The sequence below is a fragment of the Agelaius phoeniceus genome, chromosome 1 (genome assembly GCF_051311805.1).
Source record: "Agelaius phoeniceus isolate bAgePho1 chromosome 1, bAgePho1.hap1, whole genome shotgun sequence".
Taxonomy (NCBI): Eukaryota; Metazoa; Chordata; class Aves; order Passeriformes; family Icteridae; genus Agelaius; species Agelaius phoeniceus.
In genome coordinates, this window is record NC_135265.1 from 47,454,184 (window position 1) to 47,474,587 (window position 20,404).

Sequence of the window (20,404 nt, forward strand, 5' to 3'; positions counted from 1 at the left end):
TCTCAAAAATATATAATTTCATAGAGTTTTTGTAGAAGTTGCCAGATGGGTATAAAGGAGAAGTTCAGATTACTAGAAGGAAGGCTCAAAAATAATGACTTTAGGTCAGCAGTTTGGTTTAATATGAATTTGAATAAGTATGGCCTTACCTCAAAAGCAGCCTAATTTGTGGTTCTTGCTTGGGAAGAAATTAGTAGATGTGAAAGCTGCTGTGAGGTGAGATGAGAGAAAACTTAGGTGGCTTTAGCTGGGCAAACTGTGGGAGAGGAAGTATGTAAATCTGACAAAAAAATCAGATACAGGAATCAGAATTGGAGCTTTTAATTTCTGTATTGTAGCATTGCCGATCTGAAACTTAATAAAAAGATTCTTTATTTGCCTTATTTACATGTTTTGATATAGCAAATACCAACATTTTCCATAATGCAAGCATTCCATTTCCGGAATTGAGTTGCAATTGCAGACTGCATAGCTCCAAGTATTTACTTATACACACACACATATATATGTGTGTGTATGTGTGTGTATATATATATGTATGTCCAGTACCAGTATTGAAAGTCAGCCTTAAAAAAATTCTGATTTTGTTGATCTGGCCTCTTAGTACTTCAGTGTTGTATTCAGGTCTCAGAAGAACTGCCTTTGCAAAGGCATTTTTGCTCCTTGGCAAGTCAGATTTCAAAGTAAAAAGCTGTTTTTACAGTCACCCCTAATTTTAGTGTTTGATATCCGCCATGAGCCAAATGTAGGAGTTTTTTATGAAAATAGTTAACTTGAAGTAGGAAGAATGAAAGACACTAGAAAGTTACCTGGTCTTTTTAATACTTCCAAGTGTTTCAAGTTGATTTATGGCTCTTATTTTATCTCAATATGTTCAACAATCAGCAGATTTACCATGTAAGCCTCTGCTTTGTCATCTTTGTTTTTCTTTCTCAATGTTGCAATTCAATATAATGAGATGCAAGTTGTCCTTTTATCTTCTTCCTTCTTTTAAGTTAGCAAGAAATGAATGTGGTAAAAGTTTTGTTAGCAACTTGTAAATCTTTAATGACTGTAAAAGATGATGCTATCTACTGTTTACAGTTTTAAAGAAAATGGTCTAAGGAGTGTCTTCCAGCTATCAGATCAAATATAAATAATGGTGATGGTGCAGAATTTGGCAGAGTGAATATAAGTATGTACATGATTACCTAATGATATATGACTGTATAGGTATATTTGCATCATGATAATAATCTTTTTCAGTTTTAATCTCAAGTATATTATCCTTTAAGTTTTCACCAGTAATCTAAGGAATTTGAAGAAAGCTGACTTTAGAAAGTTTTCTTTTTTCTTATAGATCATGTCTGTTTGTAATGTAAAAATCACACAAGTACAGCACAGTTCACTAGGAAAATGAGCTTAGTGTTCTCAGTTTGGTCCAAGTTGGACAACACGTTATTTGGCACAATCAAGGGGCCTCACTTTAAGAGAAGTATAAGACTGAATATGCATAGAGTTTTTATTATTTGAGTGAGCTGAACTGTACACTTAGAGCGAAGAGAAACCCTTGTGCTGCATCCCACCTTCTTTCAATTACACTGATTTTATAAGCACTGGATTTACAGCATAAAAGTCTCCCAGAGAAACGCTGTTCTTTCTTATTGTGTATAGATGAAAGAATACATAGTTCTGCCTTTTATGTACTGTGTTTGTACAGACAAGAAAAGTTGTGTAAGTTTCTTAAAAACATTTTGATAAAAATGTTAGTGCATATTTTAAACAGAGGGTGTTTTTCAGAGAACCCATGTGAGATATTCAACAAAAAAATAATTTTGTTTTGTTATCTATTGCTCTTGTGACTTGCCCATTGAAAAAAACCTACTTTTAAGTGAAAATGCCCTTTTCTTTGTCCAATCTTAATGGCTCCTTGAAAAAATGTTAGCTTCTGTTGGGGTACAAGTCTTAAATTATGCATTCAGTTCCTGTGAATTCTTCTGTGAAGAAGGATGAGACTCATGCATTAAGAAAGAAGCCGTTCCAGTCCATGGAACGTGTGTCATGTGCTGAAAGACTATGACAGAATAAACTGTCAGTAGAGAGCTTCCCATTGTGGAGGTCTTCACAAAGAGTCTCAGCCACCAGTTGGAAAGAACTAGCTCAAAGACAGGATTTAGTCAAAGCATGACAGAAGTCCTCAGTCTGGTGTGTCTGATGCTTTGCTTGGAGGTGTTGAGTGTGAGCGCCTGAATTTTCAGACAGTGATTGCAATAAAAGGATGGGATTATTAAATTAGGGCCTTGCAGTTGATTCATGGGTTGAAGAGGAGCTATTGAATCTCATTTCAAGAGGGAAATGAAAGAGACTGTGTTCTGTATACAGTTCTGTCTTGGACCTGAAGTTGAAATGCACCGGGCATTTTAGATGGCTTGAGCGGAGGTTAAATAAATAAACTGTGAAGTTAAGTGCAGTTATCAACTACTCAGTCAAACAAAAAATAAGGCAGCCTTTTTCATATACTCTTGGCCTTCTTGGAGGTGCCAGAGGAGGAACTTCAGTATTAAGGGTGTTGAAAATAGCTAGTAAAGCAGAAGCCAATGCTAATAAACAGTTTTGGAAGTACTATGAGTGGTTTAAGCATAGTCTGGATTATTGTTATTACTGTGTTAAATCACAGCAATCAAATGGCCAAGCATCGCTTTGAATGATTAAGTGGAACGGCCGTCAATGAAAAGCCTTCAGGCTGCAGAGCAGACACAGGGATGGGTGTGGTCGTGGTCAGCTCTCCCAAACATTACTTTGGATGCTGTTGTAGATACAGGGCAGGGTGTTACATGATATTTTCAGGACCTGGCAGATTTTAGTTTGGTTTGGATGTTTTTTATGTACCTTGGCAGGCATGCGTATCCCTGCAGCCATACAGCACTCTGCATTAATGGCTGAAGTAACACCTACTGGTGAGGCAGAGTCAATCAGCAACAGACTGCTGTTGACTCACGACTTCAGTTGACTCATAATCACATTGAGCTTTGAGGGTCACTTTTGTTCCCACCCTGAAGGCCAATGCCAGTTCCTGTCATGAATTTGAGTGCCCATTGATTAAGAAAGTAGATGATGTGCTTTGTGGACAAATGAGCCAGGGCCTTTAAGAAAGATATGGCGGGGCCTTGTATTATTTCCATCAGTCAGTTAATTAAAATTATTTATTCCTGTTTATAATAGTCTACACCCAAAGTTTTAGGTAGATTGCACTAATAATAGAATTATAAAAGCATAGAATCGTCTGAGTTGGAAAAGACTTTTTAGATCATCAAGTCCAACCATTGAGCTCAGTGTGTCATTGAGTCCAATAAAGAGCTCAGTGTGTCAAAATGATACAAAAAGATCTCACTGAGAGAGGGATTTATTTCAAACTCTATTCAGACTTTATCTTCTTCCTCATATATTTTTGCCTTTCCTGGAGGAGCCTGGAAAAACAGATGAGGCTTGAAGTATGCCAGGTCTGGCATTGTCTGATGAAGATAGCATCATATGCCAGATAAAGGGATTTTTAGATGAGATTTAGAGAAAGAATAAAGGGAGAGGGCATTTTGATCCTGGAAATCCTGGGATTTAGAAGGTAAAAAAAGTATTAGGAGCATTTCTATGGTGTCATTTAAGACAGCCTTGGCTTGAAGGGGAAGCAGTATTGCAGCATATCTGAAGATAGGTATCTCAGTAGATCCACTTTAGATTTACAAATATAAAGTCATTTAGCTTATCATCTTATGTATGATGGTAATAAATATGAGAACAGCTCATTCTTTTTAAAATCTGTTACTTGTTAAAATGATTGGCAATCCTTTTCCAAGCTACTGCACAGGAACTCAGGCTGGTAAAAGCTATGGAATCTTTTAGGCAAATACTATTGCTGATGGCACAGTTTGATTTCTCCTGTGTGGGTGCAGAAGATATGGCTGTGTTAAGCCTATTCCACCATGCCTAAAGGAACCATCTGTCTTGAGCTGCTGCGTAGTCCATACAGCAACCCATTGAATTTGGATTCTAATACAGGGATCTATTTCAACAGTGCTTCAACAGTTTTATTGCCTTCTGAAAGGCATGAGAGAAGAGTAGGTGCTACTTTAAACAGTTTATTTAAAAATTTGATACATGTTGTTGTTCATATGTTTTGCTGTTTCCTTGTTCATCGCCTATGGGTTAACCTTGTTATCTTCACGCTTGAATGAGTGGTTTTCAGTCGTTCAGTCATGCATTTCTGCTGGCCTGTTTCATTCAGGTCATTTCATATCTTTGCACCTTTAGCTGAAAATACTGTGAGGATGATGTTTATTTTCTTGTTTAGTGTGATTTCATGGATGAGAGGCTGCAAAACGCTCTCACTGTTGCAAGTAAGGATTAAACCAAAACTGGTCTATACCTTAACTCACAGCTCCTTTCAAAATGTTTCTTCCAAACAATATCCCTGGTTGCAGCAACAAGACCTGTAATTTGTAAACTGCAAATGCACTGGGAGAGAAGCAATAACATCCAGCTTACTATAATGTCCTCATAGAACAGATAATGGGCAGGCACAGTAGGAATATGTCTACATTTTGATAAATCTTCATCTACTGTATTTGAATTTCAATTTTGCTGTAACAAAATGTCTCTCGGTAACATTTCTCTCGCTATAATTTTGCTGAAAGTATCACCTTGAGAGGCTCCAATGGAGCTTTTGGAGCTTTTGTGAACTTTGATGTAAAGCTCTCCTGCAGTGAGAGATCAGAACTGCCATGTGTAAAAGCAGAGACTCCTTTGAGAACACTTTCTTAGGAAACAGATGCTGTTCTGTCTCAAAAGATTTAAACAAAATTGTATTGAGTTAAATGTAATATAGGACTTAGGCATTTCCTCGGGTGATGTCACCAGATTCTTCTTAGACTTATAACCTCCCACAAAAACCCCATATCAACATTACTCGCAAGTCATGGGCACAGTAAAGTATAAAAGATTAAAAAAGAAAAAAATTGTTACTAAATTGATTTTGTTATCAGGGAAACCTGAATTTCATACTTTAAGAGAGATCACTGTTTGCATTAATTAATAATATTTAATTGGTAATGTTATACTACTCATCAGACTAAAAAGAGAAAACTAGTTGGCAGGTTAAAAGACTGTATAGTATGAAAATTAGGCTTGACTGCATGCATTTACATGTGTGAGAATTCCTACAGGAGTCCTTAAGTTGAGTTGAATTACTTATGCATAAACCACAGTAAGTGTTTACAGTACCTGACCTTAAATCAAGGATTTTTATTTTTTTTTAAACTATCTGTGGTATACCCTTTAACTATGTTGGAATTTGGCACTTTGTTTTAAAATGTGCCAAGCCACTGATGTTTTCTAAACTTCCTCCAGAGTTGGAAAGAACTGCACTGATTGATAAATTGAAACACTGCACAACAAAAGGTCTCCTTCTCCTTGCACTTCAGTGTATTTTCTGGAATTTTTTAATCTTATTAGATCTTTAAGGATTGTTTTTTGATTTAGCATGTTTGTCTTTGCTTTCTTAGCTTTATTCAGGCACTTACCGTCTTAATCAATAGTCAATGTTATATAACCACCAGAATGAAATCTTGCTTTTCCTAGCATCTTTTGTATCTGGTTCTGTGAAAAGCCTGTGATCAAGGAGTTGTGTTGCATTGTAAATTCACACCATTTACATGACAGGAATTTATTTTGAGCAGTGTCCTTGCAGAAAACAGTAATTTCAACATAACCTGCATTTGTTGTGGGAATCCCATAGCAGTGACATTTCCTGAAAATTTGTAATACTGAACTAGCTGTCTATAAAAGTTGAGCATGTTTTCCCTAAAGTCACAAAAAATTATGAAAGCTATATTGGTTTCCTGCAGTCTGACTGTACTTAGTTTTTATTGCTTCCTGAGCCCATGAGAAAATCCATAATACATTTAAAACTGTTACTTTCATCATTCCAAGCCTTAGATGCTGGTGTGTTGGCTTCTACTCTCTTTCTGGAGGTGATAAAAGGCTCAGTCCCACAAAGTGCTGCCCTCCTTCTGGTTCTGATTGGTGTGAGGTTGGAGGACACAGAACTTTCTAGTTGCTCTTCAGCTTTGGGCTATAAGAATCCTTAATTGGATCATCAAATCTGAGTAGCTTTGCTGTTTTTGTTGTGAGTACTGAAATTCCCATTATAGTTACTTTTGTTGTGAGTACTGAAATTCCCATTATATAGTTCCCATATAGCCAAATATGCCTGGAAATATTCAGGGGTGTAGCAGGAGGTAACTCACTTCCATTTGTGTGAGAGAAGACTGTTAGCAGTGGGAAAGTAGTGAATATAAGGAGGTCTTTATTATATTGAGATATTAAGACAGTTTAGAAAACATATCAGATAAAAACTACAAAGTGCTTTCATGCCGGAGTTGGACGTGATGGACTTGATCCTTGTGGTTCCCTTCCAACTTCACCTATTCTGTGATTCTATTACACACTGCCACTCCCTCCCTCAAAAATCACCCCTTGCATTTGCAAATATAAGATTTAATGAAAAGGGGCAATGGCACCAAAAAACCCCAAGACAACAACGAGAAAAAGCAGATTGAGAATGTTGGTGAGCAATAGAAAGGAGTTAAGTGTCCGTTTGTAAGACATTTAATCTGTTACTTTAGTACAGGCTCTTTTTATTTTGTTCTTTTGCTTTTAAGCCAACCCTGAGACTTATCAAAAGATTGCATTCTGGAAAAACCTCCTGAAAGCATTTTTCTCATATACTGTAGCTTAAAAAAAATGTGTGAAATTCAAGATTGGAAAGTATTATACAAAAGTAGTTTTTCCTGCTTTTTTTTTTTTATTATTAACACATTTTTCTTCAAACCTACTTCTCTACCAAAGTATTTTTTCCCACAAGACTCCAAAGGAAAAATGACATCAAATGGTAAAATCCTGTTGTATGTTATTTCCAGAAGAATCCATGGAAATCTTGAATATGATTTTATCATTTGCACTGTAATGTTCCATTTTAACAAGGAGCAACGTACTGAAGAGTATTCAGTTGCTGAATACTTGATGGTAAGCAAAAGCTGATGTTTCTGTGAATATTACACAGCACTTAGGAATTTGTAGCACCTCAGATCTGTTGTACAATAATAGAAGTTAGAAATGGAAAACTCTTGTTATATCAGCTTGACCATCTCCCTGACCACCAGATTTTCGTCTTCATTGTGGTACTAATTTGCAAATGTCATAAGCCATGTGGCTTCCACTACTTCCCCAGGGAAAATACATGACATTAAAGCAGCTTTGAATATTCCTTTCCTTGACTTCATTTTCTTGATCCTTTTTCATATCTGTTTTACTGAACAATTCCTAATGTTGCTCTGCCTTTAGCTATTTTGTTTCTCCCCCTCTCTTCTGTTTTCTACAAAATCACACAATAATTTATGCTGTTCTTTTTGAATTTCTTCTATTTGATTATATCTTTCTGGTATTGAGGAGCCATGGGCTGTAATGGACACGCTGGAAATCTCTACTGGAGAAACTGATGTTTATGTGCAAAGTACATAATGTACTGAGTTTTGTGGCCCGACAAGTTAAACTCATTCAAGAAGCACAGCACAGGCTCTAAATGCAAGTTTGTACCAGACTCTTTATTCAAGAAAAAAGTGAGGTTTTTTTCCCCCACTATAAACTTAGTAGACTTTTTATTCTATATTTTACTGAAGATGGTGTTGGCTAAAGCTGCCTGTACTTTATATGGATGTATCATAAATAAGTTTGTTGAAAGCTTCATTCTAACAATGATATCAGGCATATTAAGAGAATAACTGCACTTTTTTTACTTAAGTTACAGGTACACACTAACAAGAGTAGAGGTCTGTGAATAGCTGGCTGGTTTTGGGTTTTTTAAAAGTTTCTGGCTTGAAGAAAAAAAAGATTGGACAATTTGTTTTTTTGGGGCAAGCTCCAATTATTTATTCAGGTTTCTTTTTTTTCTCCTCAAATGAAGTATTTCACTTAGACTTCATATCAACTAACTTATTTTAAATATGTGTGTATATATATATATATTTTCAAGGAATTTTATTTGCAATGCTTCAGTGTGAAATGAAGATTCAAAGGATTTTTAATTTTTTTTAAATGCTGTAGTTATTTAATTTTTAACCAAATAATTCTGATAAATTCAGCAGAAAATTGACCTATGTCTTTATTTGACCTGTATTTATAGATTTCAAATGAAAATAATCTCAGCTGAAAAGTTTGCTCAGTATTAGCTCAAGTGACATTATGTAGATGAGGAATGTTTGGAGGTTGTAGGTCTTCAAGACATTAATTGTGAGCTGCAGCCAACCTGTAATAGATATATGTGTGTGTGTGTGTGTCTATATATGCATATATATATGTATAAGTATATATGTATATGGTATCGGTGAAGGCTCTTAGATCTTCCTGCAGGCAGACTCTGGGTGATTGTCTCCAGGCGCAGGATTCACTGCTATTCATATGAAAATGGTGGAAAATCTTGCCCTAAAGCTACCCTACCCCTGGAGTTTTGCCTATCTGTCATGGTGATGGAAGATAAAGGATTTGTTAATAGTCAGCTGACTGGTCGTCTGTCTGGGAAGTCAACACAACAGCACAACGAATCAGGCAGGCAAAAGACTGATTGCTGTGGCATTGCTTCTCCCCAGGAAAAAGCCAAGAGCTATGTCCACACAAAAAAGACTCTGGTTTTAATATATTATAGTCTGTTTAATCTCAAGGTGCATGATGCAAGTGTTTTTTTTTCTGAAAGCAAATTCTTAAAGACTCAACTTTTCTGAAAAGCTTAATAGGATTGTGGGTTGCAGTGAATGGGAAGATATAGGCATGATGAAGAATAAATTGAAGCAACAGTGTTTGTATGGCCATAATTACTTAAATCTTAGATTTGTATTGTGCATATTTGACTTAGAAGCCACTGAATTAATTTACCTCCCTGACAAGGGCAGATAGCTAATGAGAAAGAAGGGAGGTTTGGCTACTGAAAAGCAAACTCATCTGCAGGATTTACTCCCGGGCAAGAAATATCAGTTCCAGCTGAAATGTGTCATTTGTGACTTCTTGAGATCATCTCTAAATGAAAACAATCAATTTTCAAAACTTTGCAAACTTTCCAGGAAAAATGTCCAGGATTTGGTAGGTGATTGTGAGATGTCAGATATTTGGAGAAAATGAGTATTTTTCATCCAAAATTTTGGCTTCATCAAAATTATGGTTCGTATAATAATGATCATTGACATGATTTTAGGTAGGTGACTGTTTTTTAAACAGGTTGTCATCCTACAAGCATACTCAGTTTGCTTTGTAATAATTTTTGGATATTTTTTTTGTTGTTCCTAAGAGGAACTTAAAACACTGTTATTAGAGTCCTGTTTACAGAGCTCTACTTTGCTTCAAATTAACTAGCATCTCATTCATCTGGATCTCCTATATATATATATATATATATATAAAAGCTGGATTTGGTGGTTTGACAGCTCCTTAGTTCTTAGAGAATGTGTTAATTCCAACTCTGTGTATGTGGAGTGTGTGTATGTGTGTATTTATATTTATATTTACATGTGTATGTAACTGGAGTCATTAGAAGAAGCAGGTGTGAACCTTGGGAAATTTTAGTGATGCCACTGGATGTTTTTCCTGGTTTTCAAACTTTATATGAGAATCATTTCATATGTCTTGGGCATTTTCCAAATACGAATCAGAAGAAAATCCTAAAGAAACCATACTGAGGGCTAATGCCTAGAGGCATGAGTGCACAAAAACTTTCTAAGTTGTTTAAAACTTAATTAAAAAACCCTATGTGAACATTTGGTAAATGTTGCCTTTGTCATTGTTACCTCCTTATTAACTCCATTGTGTTACATGGCTACTACATGCCACTATTAAGTCAGAATGACAAAAGGAAGACTTTAGCAAGGTTTTTGTGAGTTTTGTGGGAATAGACCCTCCTCCTTCCCCAAGGTCAGAGCTGCCCCTTCTACCCCTGCTATTTTGTGGCATTTAGAAACGTAGCAGGGGATACCTTCATGTAGGTTGGATTTGTCGCGTTAGTCGCAGTTAGTGGGGGGCACATTTACAGGGGTGGAAATGGTTGTTTCACATTATCCACCCTGTGATGTATATGGTCCCTTAGGACAAAGCAAAGTTCACTGAATGAAGCCCTTTCTCTCAGTCACACTAAATGAAAAACAAATCTATTTGTTTTACACAATTCTTTCATAAATGAGTCAGCCATGCTTCCCACTTATTCAGCTACCATCACTCCACTTCCTGATACAAAAATCTGAGCATTTTTAAATTATGTGTGTAGTGGTCAGTGACTCACTGGTGACTTGGGGAGGCAATGCTGGGGCTCCTCTCAGCTTATTAGCCCATTAAAAGTGATACAGAATACCTATGAAGTCCAGTTTCTCCCATTAAAGCAGTACAGGAAAATTTGTAGCTTGTTGATTTTAGAGTAATCTATTTTGCACTCTTACTAAACTGTGTCTGTTTGATAAGCGAGACTGGTGCTTTCCTCAATTTTTGAAAAGCCCTTTGGATTGTGTTTACAGAATGAAGGTTAAATACTAAGAAAAAGGAAGTGGTATACATTTCCTCAAGTAGTTTTTAATGAAAAGAAAATTATTAATAATGAATAGATGGGCCTTCTTGAAAGAAGAATTATGATTTTCAGAAATATGACTTAAAGGTGCTGGGAAAAATCTGTCATCTTTTGTTAACAAAAAAGCAAAAGGCTATTAACTTTGGTCATTTGGAACATTTAGTTTTGGATCCAAAATTTTATGAAAAACAGTTACTTTAAAGCTCTAGTTTGTTCTAAAGCTGTCTTATGTCAGGTCTAGAAATAGCAATACTGACCATTAGGCCATGAGACGGGGTGGGTTTTTTCCTCTTTTAGGTGGGAATAGCTGAAGAACAGAGTGCCTCCCTTTTCTAACCTAATCTGAACTCAAAATAACTTTTGTCTTGTTATAACAGCTCTTTTCTGAGTCACTGTATGAAAAAGAGACTGGAAGTATTGGATATTGTAGATCAAACACTTCAAAGCCAACTTTGACTTAGTTTTATGCATGCTTTAGAGTAGACTAATGTACAATAGTATCCAGGAAACTCAGCCAGTAATTCATAAGGGTCCAAAATGTTCTCCTCAGCATGAATCATAGCAGCATAAATGATAGGATTGGAGAAGATCCTTTAGGTCATCCAATTCAAAACCTGTGTATCTTCCTTTTCACTATCCCCACTAGGATTTCATCTGCCCTATCTCTGCAAACTTCCCATATCCCTGACTCAGCCACCTCCCTGGGTAGTTTCTTCCATTGCCTAATTATTTAACCTGAACATCTTTAAACCTTACAGCATCATGCTGAGTGTGAACAATATATGACTACAGAAAATGATTCTTTCTCCTCCCTACTGCCATCATGCTCAAATATCATCTCTCCCTTTAAATGTGTCATTGGGTTTTTTGTTTTTTTTTTTTCTTCTAACTGCATGAATAATAATCCCAGGAAAGTTGGGGGTTTTCTGCTGTCTTTGGTGCTTCTGTAACTGTAACTGATTTTCTTTGAACTTGGTTTTCAAGCCTCAAAAGTACATTTTGATCTACAAATGAACTTTCTGTGACTCAATGGATATGTGTGTATTAAGTCATGCTTTTGAAGAGGTGAATAACATGATTGAAGTATTCTGTGTCTTTGTTTATAGAAGCTGCTTTCTTGAGGGTGCTAATTGACAAATACATGGCATTTGAGGGATTTAAGTGACTTTCTTGGTGTGAAATATCCTCCATCTCATGTTACAAATCGGGATATTAATATAATCATGTATTCTGGCTCTGTTTTGAAAACTGAACTCCAAAAGCTCTTGGAGGTGCTTGGAGTTGCCTACTGCTGAGTTAAAACTTATCATGATCATTTCCAAAAGCAGCTTCTCAGTTTGTAGCTGTGTTAATAAACAGAGACATAAACCTTTCCATATACATTTCTCTGTGTGTATGTGCTCAGACCAGTGTTGGTATGATAGGATTTTTGGATGCTCTGTAAAACAGAGAGAACTTCATAATGGGGGATATGAAGATGAAAGGAAGCTTTTTTTCCCCTGATAAATGAGGTAAAGAAGCCTTAATCTTCAGAATTTATATTTATACCTGGTATTTTTTAGGATCTGCCTAAGCTTGTTGGAATATGCTAATGAGATACTTCTCTGATGTTAATTATCTCATCAGCTACAATGTAGAATGTGCCAGTTACATCAACGTGACATTTATGTTTTTCTCTTCGATGACTAATAAAAGTTGCATGTCAGAAAAAATACCGGGTAGAGGTGGGAAGGCTGGTTATTGCAAGCAGTATTTTCCTGATTCTGCATTGCCTCCCATTTTGGAGTTGCACAATAAAAATAGCTGCAGTCTGTGCCTCACCTGTCAGCTCACCTCTCCCACAGTTACTCATGTAGTAGTTCTTTGATCCATGCAGAAGTATTCCAGGTTCCCTATAGCTGGAGCCTACAGGGCTGTTGTGCAAACTTGTGTGAAACCAGGGTAAATCCTTCTCTGTGACTTCAGTTCTGCCAGCCAGTAATTACAGTAAATGTGTTAGATTTAGTGGATCCATGGCTTTTCGTGAAAGTAACCATTCATGGTTCACTTTGGCACAGCAATTTGTAGAAATAGACACAAGGGTTACTTGTAAGAAGTTAATGTCAGGGAAGTAACAGATTTTGAAGGCAGTGTCTTGGGCTCTGGGCACTATTTTTTGTCTCAAAGAATTTTTTTTGGTAAGTTTATCATTACACTTTAATTTTTAACAGGCCATGTTTTCAGCCTAACAAAGGAAAAAAAATGCATTATGATATAGCTTTGAGAGGGTTTTTTTTTCATTGAGAGTTTTTTTTTCCCCCAGATATTTTTGTAAGCCTCCTTTCTTTAATTTCTGTTTTGTTATGCTTCTTAGAGGTCCAGTAGCCAGCCAGTCCTCAAATGTCAGGAGGCTGAGGGCACTGTGCAGTGGCAGTGTCATGGCTTAAATGTGCAACACCAATGCAGAGTTGGTAAATTCTTGGTCTCTGGTAAATCTGCAACCATTCTTTTTGGGTACAAAGAGCTGACCATAGTCCAAACTCCTTTTTTTCTGTTTCTCATTCAGATTTTGTGTGTGTCCAGCTTGTGGACATTCAGATTTTGTGTGTGTTCTCCTATGTGTATAGGAGCATGCAGCAGCCAGTTTCATAATTCTGGCACTATTTTCATTGACTATGGTGTGAAATCAAGATATTCTCAGGTACTTTTTTTAGGCAGATCTCCAAACAGCTCAACAAAGCTATGTAGTTAGGAACAGTGTTAACTATAGCTTTGCACTGGTTTCTACACTGCATTGAGCTACATGGTGAGTGTTTCACTGCCAGTGCACAACTTAAACACAGATACTTGCTGAGGAAAGCTCTGCAGAAGTAGCACAGTGGAAAAAGTTAAAGTTTGTTACTTCCATGGTGCATTTCAAGCGGTATCCCCTCTACCTTATATTTGTTAATCTTTTGGTCCTAGAGCAATATTTCTTTCTCCTCCTCAATGTTTGTACCTCATCTTGGTTTCCTATAATCCACAAGTTTCCTTATCATGCTACCTACCTCCTTCCCCATGATCACTGATGAAACAAGATGGGACCTGCTGCTGGTCCTTTGGCATCCCAGCGTGGGCTGCGTGATGAGAGCTTTGAACAAAGGAATGGCCATTCGAGGGCTGACCTTTGGAACCCCAAGTCAGCTCTTAACATGAGACTTTTAATTGTCCTTAAAAAAAAGAGTGGCAACATCAGTAAGGGGAACTTCTCAGACCCTCAGGGCTTTGGGCTTCCAGCTGTTGCCGAAATGTTACTGCTTTAGTCTTTTTATCTCAAGGCTTGAGCTAACATTTGTTCAGTTTAGTACCATCACCCACGAAAACCACTGTAAATTCTAAAATCCCCAAGCACCAAAAACATTGGAAGTGTAAAATAAAAGCTGGAAAATAAATCTAGATTGTTTTGATCATGTGAAATTGCACAGATCTAAATGAAAGCACATGGATTTAATTTTATGTAGTTTGTTGGTGCTAAATTCTGTGTGAACATGATTGTAAAAGCAATTAGGCTGACGGGAGACTGGTGGCTTTGGTTTAGAACATTGGATGCTCACATTTTTATTCTGCTGACCTGCTGGATCATTTCATTGTATGTAGAGGGACTTTAGCCTTCTTCAGATAAGAAGGAAAAAAAGCATATCAAAACAAACCTAATAAAATCTGTGTGTTATTTTATTATTAGTCATATATAATTTGGAGATAGTGCCAATTTATTTTGGATTGCTTAAATTAATTAGAAAAGGATTTAAATAATTTTCAATCTAAACTAAGAGTGCATATGTAAGAAGCTTCTGGGTGGAATAACAACTTCTAATTTTAGTGATTCAAGTATGTGTGTGTAAAAATTTGTGTGATCATCCACTGTTTTCTTTCTTCCTAGATATTTGAAGCAACTTTCTATGAGTCCCTATCCCCTTTTCAAATTCTGTCAGGTTCATTATTGCTAAGATTATTATCCTATCTAAGATTGATTAATATCTTGAACTAATATTTGAAAATGGGAAACTCATTCTCTTGGCTTATAGCAGAAGTTACCTTCAATGTAAGAGTATGGCTATTTTCCTCTTGCCCAAGCTGATAGTCATATGTCTATACTACATATATATATATATATATCTTTCTTTCTTTCTTTCTTTCTTTCTTTCTATCTATCTATCTATCTATCTATCTATCTATCTATCTATCTATCTATCTATCTATCTATCTTTATACATATATATCTAATTATTTCCTTGTTAATGAGTGTATACATTCAATTTTCTATTGTTTTGCAACTTGTATTGTCATTTTTTTCCCACAAAAAGGGACAGAATAAATGCAAGTAGTAAATTGGAGTAACTGTGTCTCAGATCATATGCCCAGTTGTTCTCTGTCATTTTTTCTAGTGCGAATGTAGTCCATGATTTTGTAGTTTCAACTGTTATCGTCCATGATGTGTATAGAAAAGCTGATGTGAAATTGCCTTTATTGTATTTTTTTTTTATTTTCTGAACTTGTGAGCACTTGAATTTGCAAGTTAAGCATTTTTATCCTAAGTGTTTTGCATGTAATAAATTGTTTCCTCCAGCTATAACCAAGGCTTTCACAAAGTGATAGAATCAACAATATAGTGCATGTAGTTGCCAACTGCACTAAATTTTTAAGCATCTCGTTTTTGCTTTACAGGTCTGTCTGAGGATGCAGAAGAGGAAACAAAAAGCCATGAACTCTGACGACAACCCTCAGGAAAAAATTCTATCTGATGCCAGATGCATTTATAATGCAGCACTACCAATCCATTTTACTCTGCAGTGATTACAGCTTTCAGAAGGAGAGAACTGTGCTAATTTATATAAAAACAAAAAATTTCCGCTCTAATAATTTGGTTGGGTCTCCCTGCCAACTGCTATCATCCTTTCTGTGAGCAAAGTTTAAGCACTTACCCAACTGTGGTAGGGGTGTTTTGTTGTGTTTTGTGATATATCATCCCTTTCTAAGGATTCAGTTGATTGATCAAAGACTGTTTATACATAGTTAAAAGCAAACTTTGTTTCACGATATGTTTTGTCTTTTCAAAAGATATTCTGAACTGTACCTCCCTTTGAGATTATATTAACATTTGTTATATCACAGTTTTGACAAAAGATAATTATCTCGTTTCCTCCTGTACTAACATTCATGATTCCAGACAGCTGAATTCACCACCAGGAGAAAAACTGGTAATCTATCAACTCTTTTCCCCTCTCTCTCATTGCTTATACAGACTCCTGCTCTCTAGAGATATAGCGTAAAATATGGTTACTGGACATAAAGGGCAAACCCTTTTGCCATTAACTATGCCACTATGAATGGGAGTAAAGTTTACACTGTAAGTACCTTGAGCACAGCAACACATGGATCTTTTTATGGTTACCAGTGATTTCTGCTTTTCTTGTCAACTAGTCTGCTCTAGTTATGTCTAAGATTTTCAAAAGTAACTACCAACTTCTGAGTGCCTTCATTTTTATTAATCCAGTTGGAGGGTGCTTTGGGTGTTGTGTATTTTGAAAGTTCTGAGTATTTGCCTTCTCAAGGTCAGGCCCGTGCAAGGTGCCTGAAATACAACACCCAGCAACCGAGGCAAACTTGGCCTAGAATTTGGAAGAGTCAGGTTCATGTCTGGATTTCTGAGAGTGAGTTGAGATACTACTGAAAAACACTTGGAACTGAAAATAAATGAGACCAGGATCAAGTGTATAAACAGGCATTTGAACAACTGTTGCTAGTTCGTACCAAAATACAAGTTGCAGTCTCTTGGATGGCAGATACAGAATGCACTGATAGCTGGAGTTTAGTTTGTGGTAGATGCAAGTGCATGAGCCATCTCCACATCCCCCACTGCTGTTGGTTTCCTCAACAGGGATTCACCAGCTCGTGTTCTAGCTGTAGTAAAGGCCCCTCCAACTCACTTATGAGCTGTTTCAAAAGAGTTTGTAATAGTTGCTGTGGTCAATGCTAGCTTGATCTATGGCTAATGAGGAGACATTATTTTTCAGAATGTCTTAAGCTATCAAGCTTCATCATCTCCATGTCTACTTTCAATTTCTTTACGTCCACCCACCCCAAAAAAAAACCCCAGCTTTGCAGCTCTTATGCATCTGCTGCTTAACCCTCTGGCCCTATTCTGGCTCAGTACACGATATAACTGTTTCAAGAAGCCTTTTTCAACATGTTAGCTATTAAATAGCTCAGTAGCCAAGGAACTGGGTAAGGCCTCTGATACCTCTAGGGCTGAAGTGAGCTGTAACTCCCAACAAAAATGACTCTGTCCCCCAGGAGATCTCAGATTTATCTACAAATTGTGGGGCCAGAAATCTTGCTTCTTTCCCAGGAAGGAAAAAATCCTACCCCCTGCTTGTTATGGAGTGATTCTGCTCTCTGAGTTTTCTTCACTTGGATCCCTCCCCCGTGGTGTTTTGTCAGGAGGGTGGTATCCAGCCCATTGTCAAGGTACCCTGCTGTGCTGTGAAAATTACACAATAAAATAATCTCCTGTAGTCTCTGTACACACCTCAGTGACCAAAAAAGTCCATGGAGAACTAATCAATTACTGTAGCTATTAGGCTTAAATGTTAACTATAGATCTCAAATCTTCTTTTGTCCTCTTGTCAGCGGCTACTAGGGAATCTTAAAAAATCAAGCACAGTTACTACAGAAAGCCCATACCATAATGGTGTAGAATCCTGGACCAAAGAATCCTAAATTATAGACATATAATGTAGCTGGAAAGTACACTGCTATGAGACTTCTGTGAAATATATTACTCTGTCATGATTCCCATTATTGAATGTGATCCCAGTGCTCAGAGCTGCCTGGCTTTGTTGGGACTTTAGTGTAAATGACAAGTAGGCACTCAGGTCAATTATATCATCCACTCTTATTTAAGTTATTTTCTGTCATTTTAAGATGTAATGTTCAGAAGCACTCTTATTTGCCTTTTCTGCTCCATGCTTTGCAAAATAAGGTCTTATGAGGTTTTACAAAAAGGAGAAAATATGCTGGTAATAAAGGGGAGGGGGGAAAGGAAGAAAAAGGTAGAACTGTCTATCGTAGTAAAGTAGGACCTCTTTGTATTGTGCTAAATTGCAGTATTTGATAGTATCATCAAAATTTAAAAGTTGCATTGAATAAAAATTACTTACTTTCCCCCAATGCCAAATAGTCCATCTAATTCAGAGGAAGGAAGTAATTGAAATGGAGTCATTTATGCTGCAGCCTAAGAGGAAATATTGTAAAGTAATTCTTAGCAGTTCTCAAATGTAGTTTGAATTTTTAAGAAACTTCTTTTTGGCTGGGAAAAAATCAGGCCAGTTACAGGAAGTTTGGAAGCTGGAGAGGTGTAAGGAATGTAAGGAAACATTGCTAGTTTGGGGGGACCATCTGTTTGGTTCTCATCAGTGATGTTTCTGAGGCTGAGAGAGGCACTGGTGGCCAGTCAAACTGTTTTGAGCAGGATTTTATAGTAATGCCTGGTCAGCTCTTCTGGGCAACTTAAATATGCAGCCTATCTTCACTTTTAGCTATTTGAATAGGATTTCATATGGCTAAGTGGCTCAAAGACTAAAATTAATTTTAAATTACAATTTTATTGAAATAAATCTGAAAGGAATTTTGTGACATTTTGAAAAGAATGCTGTGATTCATGGCATTTTTGTTATCTAGAACTTTGAAATACATTTTCTAAAAAAAGTCCTAACATAAAGCATATATTTTTCTGTTAAACAGGTAAATAATTCTAAAGTTTATTTTCTTGGTAGAAGTTTATTTTCAGAATGTTATTGTCCAGTGGCTTTTCCTTAATTTTGTTTTTCAGCCATTACATTTTAGAAAAACAGATTAAAACAATTACTACTCTGATGACCAAAATCTGGAGGTCTGGACGCTGCTCATCTTTTGGGCTTTGTACGCAATGCTGAGTTCAAACTAAGACTGTGGTTTCCAGCCCCAGATTCATTCTTCTGTCCAACTATTATTCAACTGTGACACAGAAAAACAGCATTTCTCTATTTCTCTGCTTTCAAGGGGTTGGGCTTTCCTTTATAATGTCTTCTTCAGCATTTACTGTACAGAGAGAATTAGAGATAAATTTCAATATTCTTGTATTGCTTATAAAGAGTAATTTACTGCCATAAACTGAAATTTGTTGAGCAGAGATTGTATTTCTATGTGAAGTTCTTTCAGCATTGGAAAAAAAAAATTAAAAATTACAAGTATGCGTCATATTGAAAAAATATCTTTCCTTCTTATCAGAATCTTCTGTTTATAAATAATTTACTAAAAAACAAACCAAACTGGTGAAAAAGTGCTGTAAAATATATGACATACTCCTGAAACCAAGCTTCTGTATCACTTCTTCATTTGAAATTAACCTTGAATTTCCCACAGCTTTGTTTGCTTCTTATATTGTTGCTTTCTTCATTTACTCCTTTACAGCATGAGGTTGCTCTGGTATTTATGTGGTATCTTCATGTGCTGTTTGCAGGTGACTTAGCTCCTTTGCAGCTCAAAGGTAAAGTTTGCACAGCATTATGCTGCTTCATGAGCCTTGATCTGAGGCCACATGCCCATAGGGCCAGGCTTATAATTAACAAATTCATCCAGGAAAGCTTATGAATCCATTGTTTCAATGAGAATTTATCTAATACTCTAGCAGACCAAGTTCAACATGAGTTTGTTTTTTAGGTAACAGTGAAAAAAGTTGCTTGTTTTAGAGTCTTGAACTTCCTCTCTAATTTTTTTTTTTTTTTGTCCCCTGTCATGTAAATTATTGTAATAGTCAATAGTATCAGGAATAATTATTTCTGTCCTCCTTTGCAGGACAGCTGGTTGTTTGCTGCATAGGAGCTGCTAACCTGGGGAAATGTGCTTTTTTCCAGGAGACTAGCAGGTTACAGCAGGGATAATTTGCACTTCTGTTTGCATTAAGTGTATGGCAAGTGCTGTAGTTAATGATGGGATGGAAGCATAACCCAGCAAATTGAATTGCCCTGGTCTTGTCTGACAAAGTGTCCTGACTGCTCTATCTTTACATCTGCCATATCAAGGAGTACAAACAATGAAACATGAACATAGATTTAAATTAGTATAATTACTGTTTTAAAACACTGTGGTATTTTCCAAGAGTTTAATGTCGTTGCAATCAGGAAAGGGAGTAGAATACCAATTTGTTTTCATGTGCACTTACTGTAGATTGATGTTTCTTTTACATATATTGCTATGTGTTTGTATTTACTATGTCTGTAAGAGGCATTCATGCTTTCAGATGAACCTGCTATATTGAAGATTTCAATATCCATTCTGGTGCTTTAAATGAAAGGATTCTTACATATCAGGTAAAAAATCATGAAAGTAAGCAGAAGCCCTGGAAGAGATCCCCACCCTCAGGCTACACCATGTAAATTGATGTTAACTCTGATGAGAGTGTTTTCCATTTGATAAAGCATCAACATATTGTATTGTTCATTTGTTTGCTAGCACCACTGTAACACCACACTGTCATCATAAAAACTGTTCCTTTAGGAAATTATTTTCTGCAAAACCAGTTAATGCTGTAGAACAAAATGATAACAGTGTTTGATAAGATATTTTCATTTGTCTTTATAAGCAGAATAGAGACGTGGAGGGCTTCCTAAGTGGGAGTGATCAGTGCCAATCATAGCTCGCCCTCCACCACAGCTCCAGCAGACTGACCGTATATGCAGATGTAGAAACAAGATAAAAGCTGTTCCAATTGTGTAA

General features: G+C 36.5%; 1 protein-coding gene across 1 annotated transcript in view; it reads left to right on the forward strand.

Moving 5' to 3' along the window:
* The window catches only part of BBS9 (Bardet-Biedl syndrome 9), a 283,138-nt gene extending 264,135 nt beyond the window's left edge, over window positions 1-19,003 (forward strand). The window contains exon 23 of the mRNA XM_054645353.2: window positions 15,314-19,003. Within this exon, the coding sequence (XP_054501328.2) occupies window positions 15,314-15,360 (47 nt within the window). The 3' untranslated portion in view covers window positions 15,361-19,003. The remainder of the gene's footprint in view (window positions 1-15,313) is intronic.
* Window positions 19,004-20,404: the final 1,401 nt, after the last annotated feature.